Raw genomic sequence first — 20,648 nt, 5'->3', positions numbered from 1 at the left:
TTAACTAGGCCTATGTATGGATCAAGCCAATTTGAATCCAATATTTAAACTAGGCCACTCACGGACATGCAATGTCATCTTGGTAAGCAATTCCACTGTAGATTTGCCTTATAGGTTTCTGTCCTGCTGAAAAGTGAATTTCAACTCCTTGTGTCTGTTGGAAAGACGACAACCAGGTTTTGCCTGTGCTTAGCTGCATTCAGTTTCTTTTTATCCTAAAAAACTCCCTAGCCCTTCCAATGACAAGCATACCCATAACATGATGCACCCACCAACATGCTTGAAAATATGAAGCGGTACTCAGTGATGTGTTGGATTTTCCCCAAACATAACACTTTGTATTCAGGACAAAAAGTAAAGTAATACTGCAAAAATGTGGCAAAGAAATGAAGTGGCTTGTTGCAAACAGGATGCATGTTTAGCAATATTTTTTTTTATCTGTACAGTCTTCCTTTTCACTGTCATTTAGGTTAATATTGTGGAGTAACTACAATGTTTATCCGTCCTCTGTTCTAATAGCACAACCATTAAACTCTAACCATTAAAATTACCATTGGCCTCATAGGGAAGTCCCTGGGCAGCTTCCTCCCCGGCAACTGAGGGAGGAAGGATGCCTGTATCTTTGTAATGACTGGGTGTATTGCTACATCATCCAAAGTGTAATTAATAACTTCACCGTGCTCAAAGGGATATTCGGTGCACTTCTTTGCAAGGCTTTAAAAAAACCTCCCTGGTCTTTGTGGTTGAATCTGTGCTTGAAATTCACTACTCAATTGAGGGACCTCACAGATAATTGTATATGTAGGGTACAGAGAATGATAGTCATTCAAAAATCATGTTAACCACTATTATTGAAAACAGAGTGAGTCCATACAACTCATGTGATTTGTTCAGCACATTGTAACTCTAGGCTTGCCATAAAGGGGTTGAATACTTATCGACTCAAAACATTTCAGCTTTTCATTTTTTTAATGAATTTCAGAAATGTTCTAGAAACAAAATTCCACTTTGACATTATGGAGTATTATGTATGGATCAGTGACACAAAAACGAAATGTAATCCGTTTTAAATTCAGGCTGTAACACAACAAGATGTGGGTAAAGGGGTGTGAATACTTTCTGAAGGCTCTGTAGCTGCATCCTATCCATTAACCTAAAAAAGACAATTACGCTAAATCACTTTTTATGCCTAATTTCCCCTGTGTCATCCTCATTACAGTGTGTGTGTGTGTGTGTGTGTGTGTGTGTGTGTGTGTGTGTGTGTGTGTGTTTTTCATTACTAAGGTAATCACCGTTAGATGCTACTTAAGGTGTCAGGTGTCAAATAGTATTTGTTTTCTTTCAAATGACTTGAAAGGTTTTATTGAGCCTGTCTGTTCCAGTTCCCGAAGGACACTTTCACTTTGGGACTATTCCATTGGTTCTATCACATCAGGTAGACTCAATCCTACACTGAAAGAAAACAAATATGATTTGAACCCAGGTCTGGTTGGTAATTACTGAGGGATGTTAGATGTTGATTACGTGCTACTCCCTCCAACCACTAGGTAGGCTACGGTACTTGAGCCCTGATTTCCCACAGTACATAACAGTGTGCTGATTCCTCCATGATTAGACCCTGATGGTAAAGTAAACATAGAATGTCATGGGAGTTGGTGAAGAGGGAAACAAGGCGTCTGCTAGTTGTGTTGTATTCTGACTAGTCGACCTGGAATGTGAGGACTGAGGTGGAGCTGTAGCTGGCCTAGTCCCCCGCAGACTGTAGCTGGCCTAGTCCCCCGCAGACTGTAGCTGGCCTAGTCCCCCGCAGACTGTAGCTGGCCTAGTCCCCCGCAGACTGTAGCTGGCCTAGTCCCCTGCAGACTGTAGCTGGCCTAGTCCCCTGCAGACTGTAGCTGGCCTAGTCCCCCGCAGACTGTAGCTGGCCTAGTCCCCTGCAGACTGTAGCTGGCCTAGTCCCCTGCAGACTGTAGCTGGCCTAGTCCCCCGCAGACTGTAGCTGGCCTAGTCCCCTGCAGACTGTAGCTGGCCTAGTCCCTCTAGCTGTGTGTGTAGCGTCTTTCAAATCCTTCATTAAACAGTCTTTATTAAAAGACCCAGTGCAGTTCATTTATTTGAGTTTTTCCTGTGTTTTATATATATTTCCACACAGGTTGGAAAAATACTGTGAAAATAATTATAAATGCCCTTTTAGCACAAGAGCCTTTTGAAAAGATCAGAGTTTTGGCCTTCCATGGTGACATCACTATGGGGTAAATGAGTTAATAGACCAATAAGAAAAGACAGTTCAAAACCTCAGCCAATAACAGTTAGTTTTCCCCTCCACAACTCAAAACACTCCCACACAGCCCGAGCAAAATTCTTGCTTGTGAAATTGCTCTTTGCTAAGAAGCTATTAAATACTTAATTGTTACCCAGAATGATTAGACATCGAGATTAAAATATCTGCATTGGATCTTCCAACCAAATGGATGAGATCAAACTTCCATTGTCGGAGTTGAAAAGGGCTCAATGTAGGGGGTGAACCCCATAGAAATACTATTATTAGAACAGGAACCCTCAACTGAGAAGCTAATTACCCAATCTAGTAATTCTATTTGTATGGTTAATCCTGTGTGTCTCATAGCTTCAGAATGTAGTGAAACTGAGGCTAACCATGTAGGGCAGCTGGCAGGGCAGAGAGACGAGCCCAGAGCAGAGCTCTGAACTCTTCACCTGAGCAGGGGGGATATACCGGGGAAATGAAGCCCAGCATTTCACTGAGCATCATAAATTACACACATTGCGTCCCAAATGACACCCTATACCCTATATAGTGCACTACTTTCAACCTGAGCCCTATGGCACCCTATGGGCCCTGGTTAAAAGTAGGGCACTTTACAGGGAATAGGGTGTTATTTGGGACATAACCACAGGCTCTGTGCTGGCTTCTAAAGTCTAATAAATAAAACTAAAACATGGCGTGTCACTTTAGTTGATAATAAATAACAGCAGAGTCCATCTTCTGAAAACATGTGAAACTCTACCTCGTCAAAGAGCACCTTGAATAATCCCACAGCATTTTTCATGAACTTGACTGTTTCCCCTCCTCTTACTAACTCTGACTCTGCTGAACGCTACTTTACTGAGGAAACATGTATTTACTATGACTGAGGTATGTGGATGGAAATGCCACCATTGTAATAAGTGTCTGTTAAGCATATTCTTATACTTTCTACAGAGGAGGGAGTTGGGGGAGGAGGGGAAGACATGGATGGAAGAGGGATGGAAGGAGGAGAAAAAAGGGAGAGAAATGTGGGACAGAAGAGAGCTTGGAGAGGGAGAGAAGAGAGAGAGAGGAGAGAGAGAAGAGGGAGAACCTGGGTATGAGGAGAAGAGAGGAGGGAGAGAAGAGAGGAGGGAGAGAAGAGAGGAGGGAGAGAAGAGGGAGAACCTGGGTGTGAGGAGAAGAGAGGAGGGAGAGAAGAGAGGAGGTAGAGAAGAGGGAGAACCTGGGTATGAGGAGAAGAGAGGAGGGAGAGAAGAGAGGGAGAACCTGGGGAGGAGGAGAAGAAAGCCAGGGGAGGGAGAGAGAAGAAGAAAGAAGAGATGTGGGAGCGAGGGCAGGAGAGAGTTGGGAGGAGGGAAAGAAAGGAGAAAGAGATGGAGTGTGAGGCGTGTGTGAGTGGGAGGAAGGGAGAGTGACGGGATGATTAGACCAAGCCGAGGAGGGGAATGAGTGTGTGGGGGTGGAGGAACCACAGTCTCCTTTGGCACAGGGAATACACACACAAACGTCTCACACACTATATAGTCACACACACACACACACACACACAACACACACACACACACACACACCAGTCAAAGTCACATTCTATGATTTATCATATATGTTTTAGCTGAGGACTATAGTTTATATGATGATATAATGTTCATGTAATGAAACCTGTACGGAATCAACCTGTGGAATATCTGATGTTCTGATAATAAAATGGCATGAAGATAAATACACGCTTTAAGCATAATGACAGAACATTATCTCTGAAAGCAGTTTAAGTACACGCTTCAAGCATAATGAGAGACAGCGAGAGAGACAGAAAGAGAGAGACAGCGAGACAGAGACAGAGAGAGAGAGACAGAGACAGAGACAGAGAGAGACAGAGAGAGAGAGAGAGAGACAGAGAGCGACAGAGAGAGAGAGAGACAGAGAGAGACACAGAGAGAGACAGAGAGACAGAGAGAGAGACAGAGAGACAGAGAGAGAGAGAGATTTTAGAATCAACTATTAAAGACTACCAGAACCCACTGGATTCTCCAATTACATTGAAAGAGTTACAGGACAAAATAAAAACCCTCCAACCCAAAAAGGCCTGTGGTGTTGATGGTATCCTCAATGAAATGATCAAATATACAGACAACAAATTCCAATTGGCTATACTAAAACTCTTTAACATCATACTTAGCTCTGGCATCTTCCCCAATATTTGGAACCAAGGACTGATCACCCCAATCCACAAAAGTGGAGACAAATTTGACCCCAATAACTACCGTGGAATATGTGTCAACAGTAACCTCGGGAAAATCCTCTGCATTATTATTAACAGCAGACTCGTACATTTCCTCAATGAAAACAATGTACTGAGCAAATGTCAAATTGGCTTTTTACCAAATTACCGTACAACAGACCACGTATTCACCCTGCACACCCTAATTGACAATCAAACAAACCAAAACAAAGGCAAAGTCTTCTCATGCTTTGTTGATTTCAAAAAAGCCTTCGACTCAATCTGGCATGAGGGTCTGCTATACAAACTGATGGAAAGCGGTGTTGGGGGTAAAACATACGACATTATAAAATCCATGTACACAAACAACAAGTGTACGGTTAAAATTGGCAAAAAACACACACATTTCTTCACACAGGGTCGTGGGGTTAGACAGGGATGCAGCTTAAGCCCCACCCTCTTCAACATATATATCAACGAATTGGCGAGGGCACTAGAAAAGTCTGCAGCACCCGGCCTCCCCCTGCTAGAATCCGAAGTCAAATGTCTGCTGTTTGCTGATGATCTGGTGCTTCTGTCACCAACCAAGGAGGGCCTACAGCAGCACCTAGATCTTATGCACAGATTTTGTCAGACCTGGGCCCTGACAGTAAATCTCAGTAAGACCAAAATAATGGTGTTCCAAAAAAGGTCCAGTCACCAGGACCACAAATACAAATTCCATCTAGACACTGTTGCCCTAGAGCACACAAAAAACGATACATACCTTGGCCTAAACATCAGCACCACAGGTAACTTCCACAAAGCTGTGAACGATCTGAGAGACAAGGCAAGAAGGGCATTCTATGCCATCAAAAGAAACATAAATTTCAACATACCAATTAGGATTTGGCAAAAAATACTTGAATCAGTCATAGAGCCCATTGCCCTTTATGGTTGTGAGGTCTGGGGTCCGCTCACCAACCAAGACTTCACAAAATGGGACAAACACCAAATTGAGACTCTGCACGCAGAATTCTGCAAAAATATCCTCCGTGTACAACGTAGAACACCAAATAATGCATGCAGAGCAGAATAGGCCGATACCCACTAATTATCAAAATCCAGAAAAGAGCTGTTAAATTCTACAACCACCTAAAAGGAAGCGATTCACAAACCTTCCATAACAAAGCCATCACCTACAGAGAGATGAACCTGGAGAAGAGTCCCCTAAGCAAGCTGGTCCTGGGGCTCTGTTCACAAACACAAACACACACTACAGAGCCCCAGGACAGCAGCACAATTAGACCCAACCAAATCATGAGAAAACAAAAAGATAACTACTTAACACAACAGAGCAAACTAGAATGCTATTTGGCCCTACACAGAGAGTACACAGCGGCAGAATACCTGACCACTGTGACTGACCCAAAATTAAGGAAAGCCTTGACTATGTACAGACTCAGTGAGCATAGCCTTGCTATTGAGAAAGGCCGCCGTAGGCAGACATGGCTCTCAAGAGAAGACAGGCTATGTGCCCACTGCCCACAAAATGAGGTGGAAACTGAGCTGCACTTCCTAACCTCCTGCCCAATGTATGACCATATTAGAGAGACATATTTCCCTCAGATTACACAGATCCACAAAGAATTCGAAAACAAATCCAATTTTGAAAAACTCCCATATCTACTGGGTGAAATTCCACAGTGTGCCATCACAGCAGCAAGATTTGTGACCTGTTGCCACGAGAAAAGGGCAACCAGTGAAGAACAAACACCATTGTAAATACAACCCATATTTATGCCTATTTATTTTATCTTGTGTCCTTTAGCCATTTGTACATTGTTAGAACACTGTATATATATATAATATGACATTTGTAATGTCTTTACTGTTTTGAAACTTCTGTATGTGTATGTTTACTGTTAATTTTTGTTGTTTTTCACTTTATATATTCACTTTGTATGTTGTCTACCTCACTTGCTTTGGCAATGTTAACACATGTTTCCCATGCCAATAAAGCCCTTGAATTGAATTGAATTGAATTGAGAGACAGAGAGAGAGAGAGAGACAGAGAGAGAGACAGAGACAGAGAGAGACAGAGAGACAGAGAGAGACAGAGACAGAGAGAGACAGAGAGAGACAGAGACAGAGACAGAGACAGAGAGAGAGAGAGAGACAGAGACAGAGAGAGACAGAGAGACAGAGACAGAGAGAGACAGAGAGACAGAGAGAGAGACAGCGAGAGAGAGACAGCGAGAGAGAGACAGACAGAGAGAGACAGCGAGAGAGAGACAGCGAGAGAGAGACAGAGAGACAGCGAGAGACAGACAGAGAGAGAGAGAGACAGAGAGACAGAGACAGAGAGAGACAGAGACAGAGAGAGACAGCGAGAGAGAGACAGCGAGAGAGAGACAGCGAGAGAGAGACAGCGAGAGAGAGACAGCGAGAGAGAGACAGCGAGAGAGAGACAGCGAGAGAGAGACAGCGAGAGAGAGACAACGAGACAGCGAGAGAGAGACAGCGAGAGAGAGACAGCGAGAGAGCGAGAGAGAGACAGCGAGAGAGAGACAGCGAGAGAGAGACAGCGAGAGAGAGAGACGAGAGAGAAGGATGACAGTAAAAGCTGCCTCGTCTCAGATGTGTAGGTGGAACCATTTACAGTTAGTCTCATAATGAACCCACGGCTTTAACAGACTAACAGCCACTAAACACACACTGAAAAATACAGATCACCCCCAGGCAGTCGACGTACCACAGCGTAACACACACATACACACCTGGACACACACCAGCCACAGACACTCCAGAGAGAGAGTGAAGAACAAACATGCTGTTACAGGCCTTGTTGATGCTCTACTCCCCTGTAGCAGTGGAACAGGAAACACCTAGCATGAGGAGCCTCACCTCTGACTGTGGGTGTCTCCCTAGAGAGAGAGAGCTACAACAACAGGGGAAATTGGGTGTGGTCTACCTAGAGAGGGAAGGAGAGCTACAACAACAGGGGAATGTGGGTGTGGTCTACCTAGAGAGGGAAGGAGAGCTACAACAACAGGGGAATGTGGGTGTGGTCTACCTAGAGAGGGAAGGAGAGCTACAACTACAGGAGAAAGTGGGTGTGGTCTACCTAGAGAGAGAGAGCTACAACTACAGGAGAAAGTGGGTGTGGTCTACCTGGAGAGGGGGAGAGCTACAACTACAGGGGGAAGTGGGTGTGGTCTACCTAGAGAGAGAGAGCTACAGCTATAGGAGAAAGTGGGTGTGGTCTACCTAGAGAGAGGGAGAGATACAACTAGAGTGGGAAGTGGGTGTGGTCTACCCAGAGAGAGGGAGAGCTACAACTACAGGAGAAAGTGGGTATGGTCTACCTGGAGAGGGGGAGAGCTACAACTACAGGGGGAAGTGGGTGTGGTCTACCTAGAGAGAGGGGAGAGATACAACTAGAGGGGGAAGTGGGTGTGGTCTACCCAGAGAGAGGGAGAGGTACAACTACAGGAGAAAGTGGGTGTGGTCTACCTAGAGGGGGAGCTACAACTACAGGGGAAAGTGGGTGTGGTCTACTTAGAGAGAGCTAGAACTACAGGGGAAAGTGGGTGTGGCCTACCTAGAGAGAGAGCTACAACTACAGGGGAAAGTAGGTGTGGTCTACAGCTATGGGGGAAAGTGGGTGTGTGCTACCAAGAGAGAGCTACAACTACAGGGGAAGTGGGTGTGGTCTACCTAGAGAGTGAGGAGAGATACAACTACAAGAGAAAGTGGGTGTGGTCTACCTAGAGAGGGAGAGATACAATTACAAGTGAATGTGGGTGTGGTCTACCTAAAGAGAGAAAGAGCTACAACTACAGGGGAAAGTGGGTGTGGTCTACCTAAAGAGAGAGCGAGCTACAACTACAATAGAAAGTGGGTGTGGTATACCTAGAGGGAGAGCTACAACTACAGGGGAAAGTGGGTGTGGTCTACCTAGAGAGGGAGCTACAACTACAGGGGAAAGTGGGGTGTGGTCTACCTAGAGAATGAGCTACAACTACAGGGGAAAGTGGGTGTGGTCTACCTAGAGAGGGAGCTACAACTACAGGTGAATGTGGGTGTGGTCTACCTAAAGAGAGAAAGAGCTACAACTACAGGGAAAGTGGGTGTGGTCTACCTAAAGAGAGAGCGAGCTACAACTACAATAGAAAGTGGGTGTGGTATACCTAGAGGGAGAGCTACAACTACAGGGGAAAGTGGGTGTGGTCTACCTAGAGAGGGAGCTACAACTACAGGGGAAAGTGGGTGTGGTCTACCTAGAGAATGAGCTACAACTACAGGGGAAAGTGGGTGTGGTCTACCTAGAGAGGGAGCTACAACTACAGGGGAAAGTGGGTGTGGTCTACCTAGAGAAGGAGCTACAACTACAGGGGAAAGTGGGTGTGGTCTACCTAGAGAATGAGCTACAACTACAGGGGAAAGTGGGTGTGGTCAACCTAGAGAGGGAGCTACAACTACAGGGGAAAGTGGGTGTTTTCTACCTAGAGAGGGAGCTACAACTACAGGGGAAAGTGGGTGTGGTCTACCTAGAGAGGGAGCTACAACTACAGGGTTAAGTGGGTGTGGTCTACCTAGAGAGGGAGCTACAACTACAGGGGAAAGTGGGTGTGGTCTACCTAGAGAGGGAGCTACAACTACAGGGGAAAGTGGGTGTGGTCTACCTAGAGAGGGAGCTACAACTACAGGGGAAAGTGGATGTGGTCTACCTAGAGAGGGAGCTACAACTACAGGGGAAAGTGGGTGTGGTCTACCTAGAGAGGGAGCTACAACTACAGGGGAAAGTGGGTGTGGTCTACCTAGAGAGGGAGCTACAACTACAGGGGAAAGTGGGTGTGGTCTACCTAGAGAGGGAGCTACAACTACAGGGGAAAGTGGGTGTGGTCTACCTAGAGAGGGAGCTACAACTACAGGGGAAAGTGGGTGTGGTCTACCTAGAGAGGGAGCTACAACTACAGGGGAAAGTGGGTGTGGTCTACCTAGAGAGGGAGCTACAACTACAGGGGAAAGTGGGTGTGGTCTACACGTAGTATGGAAGAGTAGAAATTGGACGTAGTGTTATTATCAAAAACATGTTGATGTGTTGGAACTATTCACACTTTGATTACACACACACACACACACACACACACACACACACACACACACAGAGAGGAATGAATCATTTCAAATATATAGTTTAATCCGTTGAGAAAACCTATGGAGAAGAGGGGGATCGGTTCCACACACATAGCTATCCTGGAGACAGACACACCTCTATGGGACATTGTGTTCCTGTAGAGGATCTGAGCTGGGTAAATGGTATGAGATATGGTCTGATAACATGTTAACACCTTGAAGTCAATGGGAAACCTCTCAGGGCTCAGGGCTGTGTGGAAAATCCCACAGCACCCCCTCCCCCACAAAAACATACCTTTCATGAACTAACACCCCCACTTTCCCCCACTAGAGCTGACTGTACTGATAGCTACTGAGGAAAAATGTACTTACTATGACAGATATGTGGTTGTCTCACCTAGCCCTCTTCTGATGATGAACTAACTGTACGTCTCTCTGGATAAGAACGTCTGCTAAATGACTAAGGTGTAAATGTAACATGAAAAGCCCTTTTACTGAATAAAACATCCACAAATCACTTCCATGTCTTTCCCTCTAGCTGACTGATTAGCTCAGGGAAGCCCCAACTACGCTGTCCTACACCTTACAGAACACCCACCCCCCAGCTGTCCTACTACAGAACCCCCCCCCCCCCCCCCCAGCTGTCCTACTACAGAACACCCCCCCCCCCCCCCAGCTGTCCTACTACAGAACACCCCCCCCCCCCAGCTGTCCTACTACAGAACACCCCCCCCCCCCCAGCTGTCCTACTACAGACACCCCCCACCCCCCAGCTGTCCTACTACAGAACACCCCCCCCCCCCAGCTGTCCTACTACAGAACACCCCCCCCCCCCCCCCAGCTGTCCTACTACAGAACACCCCCCCCCCCCCCCCCCCAGCTGTCCTACTACAGAACCCCCCCCCCCCCCAGCTGTCCTACTACAGAACACCCCCCCCCCCCCCCCAGCTGTCCTACTACAGAACACCCCCCCCCCCAGCTGTCCTACTACAGAACACCCCCCCCCCAGCTGTCCTACTACAGAACACCCCCCCACCCCCCAGCTGTCCTACTACAGAACACCCCCCCCCCCAGCTGTCCTACTACAGAACCCCACCCCCCCAGCTGTCCTACTACAGAACACCCCCCCCCCCCAGCTGTCCTACTACAGAACACCCCCCCCAGCTGTCCTACTACAGAACACCCCCCCCCCCCCCCAGCTGTCCTACTACAGAACACCCCCCCCCCCCCCCCAGCTGTCCTACTACAGAACACCCCCCCCCCCAGCTGTCCTACTACAGAACACCCCCCCCCCCAGCTGTCCTACTACAGAACACCCCCCCCCCAGCTGTCCTACTACAGAACACCCCCCCCCCCCCAGCTGTCCTACTACAGAACACCCCCCCCCCAGCTTGTCCTACTACAGAACCCCCCCCCCCCCCCCCCCAGCTGTCCTACTACAGAACACCCCCCCCCCCCCCAGCTGTCCTACTACAGAACACCCCCCCCCCACAGCTGTCCTACTACATAACACCCCCCCCCCCCCAGCTGTCCTACTACAGAACACCCCCCCCCCCCTGCTGTCCTACTACAGAACACCCCCCCCCCCCCAGCTGTCCTACTACAGAACACCCCCCCCCCAGCTGTCCTACTACAGAACACCCCCCCCCAGCTGTCCTACTACAGAACACCCCCCCAGCTGTCCTACTACAGAACACCCCCCAGCTGTCCTACTACAGAACACCCCCCAGCTGTCCTACTACAGAACACCCCCCAGCTGTCCTACTACAGAACACCCCCCCCCCCCAGCTGTCCTACTACAGAACACCCCCCCCCCCCCCCCCCCCCCAGCTGTCCTACTACAGAACACCCCCCCCCCCAGCTGTCCTACTACAGAACACCCCCCAGCTGTCCTACTACAGAACACCCCCCAGCTGTCCTACTACAGAACACCCCACAGCTGTCCTACTACAGGACACCCCACAACTGTCCTACTACAGAACACCCCACAGAATAGAGCCATGAAAACCTGTCAGAATAAACAGCTTGTTGTTCATGGATCAAGGAGAGGAGAATCCTATCACAGACACTGATGTCTTCACAGAGACTGATGTCCCCACAGACACTGATGTCCCCACAGACACTGATGTCCCCACAGAGACTGATGTCTTCACAGAGACTGATGTCTTCACAGAGACTGATGTCCCCACAGAGACTGATGTCCCCACAGAGACTGATGTCCCCACAGAGACTGATGTCTTCACAGAGACTGATGTCTTCACAGAGACTGATGTCTTCACAGAGACTGATGTCTTCACAGAGACTGATGTCTTCACAGAGACTGATGTCTTCACAGAGACTGATGTCTTCACAGAGACTGATGTCTTCACAGAGACTGATGTCTTCACAGAGACTGATGTCTTCACAGACACTGATGTCTTCACAGACACTGATGTCTTCACAGAGACTGATGTCTTCACAGAGACTGATGTCTTCACAGAGACTGATGTCTTCAGAGACTGATGTCTTCACAGAGACTGATGTCTTCACAGAGACTGATGTCCCCAGAGTGGAGATAAAACATCGGGACCGTCAGCTGTTGCCACGGCAACTATTGTATCTGAGGGCAGCAGCTCCTGTCAACTTGTGGATCTGTAGACCTTTATAAATGGACCAGGACACAAGGAAGGACACACACACACACACACCTATACATCCCCTCTGAGCTGAAACCAATCCACTTTTAAGTGGAACTGAATCAAATCCACCAAGCTGCTGTCTGTCACAAAATGAAATGACTTTTTGAAATCTAATTTGCAGACGACGTCGCCTCTCGCTCTTTCTCTCTCCTTCTCTGCATCTCTTCTCTATCCTCATCATACATCGGTCTCCTCCACGTTGACAAGGTGCGAGTTGAAAATGGCACCTCATTACCCATAGGGCCCTGGTCAAAAGTGACATCTTATGTCCAGTTAAGGGTTTCTGCTTGTATTAGAGGTCGACCGATTCATCTGAAGGGACGATTAATTAGGGTCGATTTCAAGTTCATAACAATCAGTAATCTGAATTTTGGACGCTGATTACATTGCACTCCACGAGGAGACTGAGTGGCAGGCTGACCACCTGTTACGCGAGTGCAGCCAGGAGCCACGGTAAGGTGCTAGCTAGCATTAAACGTATATTATAAAAATCTTCACGTAAATCACTAGTTAACTACACATGGTTGATGATATTACTAGTTCATCTAGCTTGTCCTGCGTTGCATATAATCGATGCGGTGCCTGTTAATTTATCATCGGATCACAGCCTACTTCGCCAAACGGGTGAAGATTTAATAAGCGCATTCTCGAAAAAAGAACGGTCATTAAAATAATGTACCTAGCCATTAACATCAATGACTTTCTTAAAATCAACACAAGTATATATTTTAAACCTGCATATTTAGTTACAAGAAATGCATGTTAGCAGGCAATATTAAACTAGGGAAATTGTGTCCCTTCTCTTGTGTTCAGTGCACGCAGAGTCAGGGTATATGCAACAGTTTGGGCCGCCTGGCTCGTTGCGAACTGTGTTCCTTCCTAACAAAGAGCGTAATTAATTTGCTAGAATTGTACATGATTATGACATAACATTGAAGATTGTGCAATGTAACAGTAATATTTAGACTGATGGATGCCGCCCGTTAGATAAAATACAGAACGGTTCCGTATGTCACTGAAAGAATAAACGTTTGTTTTCGAAGTGATAGTTTCCGGATTTGACCATATTAATGACCAAAAGCTAAATCTGTGTGTTTATTATAATGAAGTCTATGATTTGATATTTGATAGAGCAGTCTGACTGAGAGGTGGTTGGCAGCAGCAGGCTCGTAAGCATTCATTCAAACAGCACTTCACTGCGTTTGCCAGCAGCTCTTCGCTGTGCTTCAAGCATTGAGCTGTTTATGACTTCAAGCCTATCAACTCCCGAGATTAGGCTGGCAATACTGAAGTGCCTATTAGAACATTCAATAGTCAAAGGTAAATGAAATACAAATGGTAGAGAGAGAAATAGTCCTATAATTCCTATAATAATTACAACCTAAAACTTCTTACCTGGGAATATTGATGTTAAAAGGAACTACCAGCTTCCATATGTTTTCATGTTCTGAGCAAGGAACTTAAACGTTGGCTTTCTTACATGGCACATATTGCACTTTTACTTTGTTCTCCAACACTTTGTTTTTGCATTATTTAAAACAAATTGAACATGTTTCATTATTTATTTGAGGCTAAATTGATTTTATCTATTATATTAAGTTAAAATGTGTTAATTCAGTATTGTTGTAATTGTCATTATTACAAATATATATATTAATAATAAATAAATAAAACGCCTGATTCATCGGTATTGGCTTTTTGTTGGTCCTCCAATAATCAGAATCTGCTTTGAAAAATCATAAATCGTTCGACCTCCAGCTCTGATCTAAATTGATATTATTTTATGATGATATCATCTATCATTTCATATTTGTCAAATGGCTGTGTTGGTCGGGCACTTTCTCCCTGCGTTGGTCGGGCACTGTCTCCCTGTGTTGGTCGGGCACTGTCTCCCTGTGTTGGTCGGGCACTGTCTCCCTGTGTTGGTCGGGCACTTTCTCCCTGTGTTGGTCGGCACTTTCTCCCTGTGTTGGTCGGCACTTTCTCCCTGTGTTGGTGGGGCACTGTCTCCCTGTGTTGGTCGGGCACTTTCTCCCTGTGTTGGTCGGGCACTTTCTCCCTGTGTTGGTCCGGCACTGTCTCCCTGTGTTGGTCGGCACTGTCTCCCTGTGTTGGTGGGCACTTTCTCCCTGTGTTGGTGGGCACTTTCTCCCTGTGTTGGTGGGTACTGTCTCCCTGTGTTGGGTGGGTACTTTCTCCCTGTGTTGGTGGGTACTTTCTCCCTGTGTTGGTGGGGCACTGTCTCCCTGTGTTGGTCGGGCACTTTCTCCCTGTGTTGGTCGGGCACTTTCTCCCTGTGTTGGTCGGCACTGTCTCCCTGTGTTGGTGAGCACTTTCTCCCTGTGTTGGTGGGTACTTTCTCCCTGTGTTGGTGGGTACTGTCTCCCTGTGTTGGGTGGGTACTTTCTCCCTGTGTTGGGTGGGTACTTTCTCCCTGTGTTGGTGGGTACTTTCTCCCTGTGTTGGTTGGGTACTTTCTCCCTGTGTTGGGTGGGTACTTTTTCCCTGTGTTGGGTGGGTACTTTCTCCCTGTGTTGGTGGGTACTTTCTCCCTGTGTTGGTGGGTACTTTCTCCCTGTGTTGGTGGGTACTTTCTCCCTGTGTTGGTGGGTACTTTCTCCCTGTGTTGGTGGGGTACTAAACCCTGTGTTGGTCGGGTACTTTCTCCCTGTGTTGGTGGGGTACTAAACCCTGTGTTGGTGGGCACTTTCTCCCCGTGTTGGTGGGCACTTTCTCCCCGTGTTGGTGGGCACTTTCTCCCCGTGTTGGTGGGCACTTTCTCCCCGTGTTGGTGGGCACTTTCTCCCCGTGTTGGTCGGTACTTTCTCCCCGTGTTGGTCGGTACTTTCTCCCCGTGTTGGTCGGTACTTTCTCCCCGTGTTGGTCGGTACTTTCTCCCCGTGTTGGTCGGTACTTTCTCCCCGTGTTGGTCGGTACTTTCTCCCCGTGTTGGTCGGTACTTTCTCCCCGTGTTGGTCGGGACTTTCTCCCCGTGTTGGTCGGGACTTTCTCCCCGTGTTGGTCGGGACTTTCTCCCCGTGTTGGTCGGGACTTTCTCCCCGTGTTGGTCGGGACTTTCTCCCCGTGTTGGTCGGTACTTTCTCCCCGTGTTGGTCGGTACTTTCTCCCCGTGTTGGTCGGTACTTTCTCCCCGTGTTGGTCGGTACTTTCTCCCCGTGTTGGTCGGTACTTTCTCCCTGTGTTTGGTGGGCACTTTCTCCCTGTGTTGGTGGGCACTTTCTCCCTTTTAAAATTCTTTATAATCAGAAAATGGACCAATTTCAAAGGATGTTAATCAACGAAGAAATAAGAATATGTTGAAGGCTGTAGGTGCAGATGACTGAACGGCCCACTTATGTGTCTGTAGGAGTACTGACGAGAAGGCACACAAAAGGTATGTACAATTGGTATCGGTTTGTCACATAACCTACATGTGATCTGCATTACATTAGCATTACATTGGTATGAATGGTTTCTCTAAAACCTTCTAGCAGCAGTCCTCTTCCTCCTCTCTGACCTCTTCAACGAAGATCCTAGAGGTCTCTACGTAACGGACAAGATGTGTGGATGAAAACCAGTCAGAAGTGAACAATGTTTTCATTCACCACAAATAACAAGGTTTGAATACGGTCATGTGCACGTTTTGTTACTCATCTGTATAATTCATATTTTTGTTTTCACAGACTTCACCCTCCCTACATCGCTGATGAATAGAACTGGAAACATGTTCCATCATCAGCACTGACAAATCACCCTCCCTACATCCCTACATCGCTGATGAATAGGGCTGGAAACCTGTTCCATCATCATGCACTGACAAATCATTCTGGCTGTGGAGACAAAGGACATCAGAGGAGAAACTGATTGAACTTGGAGCTCTGCTGGGAGTTTACCTCATATTTACATTTTTGAATTCTGCTTTTACACTAAAATAATAAAAGTCAAATATTCTGTTATTGTTATGCATATTAATAATAATTCTAGTGGTGGGTAAAAAACAAAAGAACCCCAAAAGGTTATTTGAGGATCCATTAAGGGGGTTCTTTGAGGAACCATTAAGGGGGTTCTTTGAAGAACTGAGAGGTTCCCCCACAGTTCAATTTGAAGAACCCCTAAAGGATCTTCCAGGAAGCATTTCTTTTTAGAGTGTAGGAGTGACCCCACAACGCTGCCTGCCTGGAAAACAAAGACTGGGTCATCTCTCTACAGACCTGACATTACTGTGACACAAACACAGGAAGTGACTGTGTGTGTGTTGGCCAGCAGGAGAGCCCAGTTAACCTCCCCTTTAGGTCCAGAGAAGGGAAAGAGATATGTAGCAGCTGATAGACACGGACAAACGGACATATAGTACACACACTAAGACAAGCATTGGCCAGCACTGAATACCCCTATAGGTCCAGGGACGGGTGGGACACAACATCCTGACAGCTGATTGGCTACTACTCACCCATGTCCTTGGATCCCTGGCTCTCACTGGCTAGCTCTCCCATCCTCACCAGGGCATCAAAGTAGCCCTTAGCAGCAAACGTCACATCTGGGGACAGAGGAAGAACAGCATGAGATCAGGGTCAGAGGTAGAGAGGTAGAGGGCAACTCCGTGGCCTATAAAGCAGCACACACACAGAAGTGTTCGCACACATCCTCACGTCGAGAGAGAAGACGATGCTATAGAGAGTAATGGTGTGTCTCATGTGGAGAGAGAGAGGACGATGCTATAGAGAGTAATGGTGTGTCATGTGGAGAGAGAGAGGACGATGCTATAGAGAGTAATGGTGTGTCTCATGTGGAGAGAGAGGACGATGCTACAGTAGTAATGGTGTGTCTCATGTGGAGAGAGAGAGAGAGAGAGAGAGAGAGAGAGAGAACAATGCTACAGTAGTAATGGTGTGTCTCATGTGGAGAGAGAGGACGATGCTACAGTAGTAATGGTGTGTCTCATGTGGAGAGAGAGAGAGAGAGAGAGAGAGGACAATGCTACAGTAGTCATGGTGTGTCTCATGTGGAGAGAGAGAGAGAGGACGATGCTATAGAGAGTAATGGTGTGTCTCATGTGGAGAGAGAGGACAATGCTACAGTAGTAATGGTGTGTCTCATGTGGAGAGAGAGAGAGAGAGAGAGGACAATGCTACAGTAGTCATGGTGTGTCTCATGTGGAGAGAGAGAGAGAGAGAGGACGATGCTATAGAGAGTAATGGTGTGTCTCAATGTGGAGAGAGAGGACAATGCTACAGTAGTAATGGTGTGTCTCATGTGGAGAGAGAGAGAGAGAGAGAGAGAGAGAGAGGACAATGCTACAGTAGTAATGGTGTGTCTCATGTGGAGAGAGAGAGAGAGAGAGAGAGAGGACAATGCTACAGTAGTAATGGTGTGTCTCATGTGGAGAGAGAGAGAGAGAGGACGATGCTATAGAGAGTAATGGTGTGTCTCAAGTGGAGAGAGAGGACAATGCTACAGTAGTAATGGTGTGTCTCATGTGGAGAGAGAGGACGATGCTACAGTAGTAATGGTGTGTCTCATGTGGAGAGAGAGAGAGAGAGAGAGAGGACAATGCTACAGTAGTAATGGTGTGTCTCATATGGAGACAGAGAGAGAGGACGATGCTATAGAGAGTAATGGTGTGTCTCATGTGGAGAGAGAGGACAATGCTACAGTAGTGATGGTGTGTCTCATATGGAGAGAGAGAGAGAGGACGATGCTATAGAGAGTAATGGTGTGTCTCATGTGGAGAGAGAGGACAATGCTACAGTAGTAATGGTGTGTCTCATGTGGCGAGAGAGAGAGAGAGGACAATGCTATAGAGAGTAATGGTGTGTCTCATGTGGAGAGAGAGAGAGGACGATGCTACAGTAGTAATGGTGTGTCTCATGTGGAGAGAGAGAGAGGACGATGCTACAGTAGTAATGGTGTGTCTCATGTGGAGAGAGAGAGGACGATGCTACAGTAGTAATGGTGTGTCTCATGTGGAGAGAGAGAGGACGATGCTACAGTAGTAATGGTGTGTCTCAGAAAGAGAGGACGATGCTACAGTAACACGTTGTTCAGGATCTAGCTAGCTACTGTAACGCTACAGTAGCTAGCTGGATCCTGAACAAATAGTTATTATGGGCTGTCCTAGTGCAGCTAGCTGGATCCTGAACAACATGTTATTATGGGCTGTCTAGTGCAGCTAGCTGGATCCTGAACAACATGTTATTATGGGCTGTCTAGTGCAGCTAGCTGGATTCAACCTAGACCAGACCTCTGCTGTGGTTGTCAACACTCACAGGGGACTGACAGGCTGTGAGAAGTGAGAACCAGACTGGGCCAAAGTCAGACACCACTGTTGCCTGCCAACCTGCTGCTCCCCAAAAAGGCTGACAGAAGCAGTGGCCAACTCTGGCCCGAGTCTGACTGGACATGAACCAGCCCACTATCCATCATCACTGACAGTGGACAAGTAGTCTGACTGAACATGAACCAGCCCACTATCCATCATCACTGACAGTGGACAAGTAGACTGACTGAACATGAACCAGCCCACTATCCATCATCACTGACAGTGGACAAGTGGACTGACTGAACATGAACCAGCCCACTATCCATCATCACTGACAGTGGACAAGTAGTCTGACTGAACATGAACCAGCCCACTATCCATCATCACTGACAGTGGACAAGTAGTCTGACTGAACATGAACCAGCCCACTATCCATCATCACTGACAGTGGACAAGTAGTCTGACTGAACATGAACCAGCCCACTATCCATCATTACTGACAGTGGACAAGTAGTCTGACTGAACATGAACCAGCCCACTATCCATCATCACTGACAGTGGACAAGTAGTCTGACTGAACATGAACCAGCCCACTATCCATCATCACTGACAGTGGACAAGTAGTCTGACTGAACATGAACCAGCCCACTATCCATCATCACTGACAGTGGACAAGTAGTCTGACTGAACATGAACTAGCCCACTATCCATCATCACTGACAGTGGACAAGTAGTCTGACTGAACATGAACCAGCCCACTATCCATCATCACTGACAGTGGACAAGTAGTCTGACTGAACATGAACCAGCCCACTATCCATCATCACTGACAGTGGACAAGTAGTCTGACTGAACATGAACCAGCCCACTATCCATCATCACTGACAGTGGACAAGTGGACTGACTGAACATGAACCAGCCCACTATCCATCATCACTGACTGTGGACAAGTAGTCTGACTGAACATGAACCAGCCCACTATCCATCATCACTGACAGTGGACAAGTAGACTGACTGAACATGAACCAGCCCACTATCCATCATCACTGACAGTGGACAAGTGGACTGACTGAACATGAACCAGCCCACTATCCATCATCACTGACAGTGGACAAGTAGTCTGACTGAACATGAACCAGCCCACTATCCATCATCACTGACAGTGGACAAGTAGTCTGACTGAACATGAACCAGCCCACTATCCATCATCACTGACAGTGGACAAGTAGACTGACTGAACATGAACCAGCCCACTATCCATCATCACTGACAGTGGACAAGTAGTCTGACTGAACATGAACCAGCCCACTATCCATCATCACTGACAGTGGACAAGTAGTCTGACTGAACATGAACCAGCCCACTATCCATCATCACTGACAGTGGACAAGTAGTCTGACTGAACATGAACTAGCCCACTATCCATCATCACTGACAGTGGACAAGTAGTCTGACTGAACATGAACCAGCCCACTATCCATCATCACTGACAGTGGACAAGTAGACTGACTGAACATGAACCAGCCCACTATCCATCATCACTGACAGTGGACAGGTGGACTGACTGAACATGAACCAGCCCACTATCCATCATCACTGACAGTGGACAAGTAGTCTAACTGAACATGAACCAGCCCACTATCCATCATCACTGACAGTGGACAAGTAGTCTGACTGAACATGAACCAGCCCACTATCCATCATCACTGACAGTGGACAAGTAGACTGACTGAACATGAACCAGCCCACTATCCATCATCACTGACAGTGGACAAGTAGTCTGACTGAACATGAACTAGCCCACTATCCATCATCACTGACAGTGGACAAGTAGTCTGACTGAACATGAACCAGCCCACTATCCATCATCACTGACAGTGGACAAGTAGTCTGACTGAACATGAACCAGCCCACTATCCATCATCACTGACAGTGGACAAGTAGTCTGACTGAACATGAACCAGCCCACTATCCATCATCACTGACAGTGGACAAGTAGTCTGACTGAACATGAACCAGCCCACTATCCATCATCACTGACAGTGGACAAGTAGTCTGACTGAACATGAACCAGCCCACTATCCATCATCACTGACAGTGGAC

General features: G+C 47.1%; 1 protein-coding gene across 9 annotated transcripts in view; it reads right to left on the bottom strand.

Annotated features, from left to right (window-relative positions):
- LOC116372112 (brain-specific angiogenesis inhibitor 1-associated protein 2-like) overlaps nucleotides 1-20,648 on the bottom strand; it is a 141,484-nt gene that overhangs the window by 73,753 nt on the left and 47,083 nt on the right. For all 9 annotated transcript variants that reach the window (XR_004209121.1, XM_031821208.1, XM_031821206.1 and 6 more), the window contains one exon: nucleotides 16,737-16,823. Coding sequence is in view for 8 of the 9 variants with exons in the window: in XM_031821208.1 (XP_031677068.1) it covers nucleotides 16,737-16,823 (87 nt within the window). In the remaining variant the exon portion in view is untranslated. The remainder of the gene's footprint in view (nucleotides 1-16,736; nucleotides 16,824-20,648) is intronic.

Source organism: Oncorhynchus kisutch, unplaced genomic scaffold, assembly GCF_002021735.2.
Source record: "Oncorhynchus kisutch isolate 150728-3 unplaced genomic scaffold, Okis_V2 scaffold3923, whole genome shotgun sequence".
Classification (NCBI taxonomy): Eukaryota; Metazoa; Chordata; class Actinopteri; order Salmoniformes; family Salmonidae; genus Oncorhynchus; species Oncorhynchus kisutch.
Note: the sequence above shows the minus strand (reverse complement) of the source record. Positions and strands in the feature narration are given on the sequence as shown.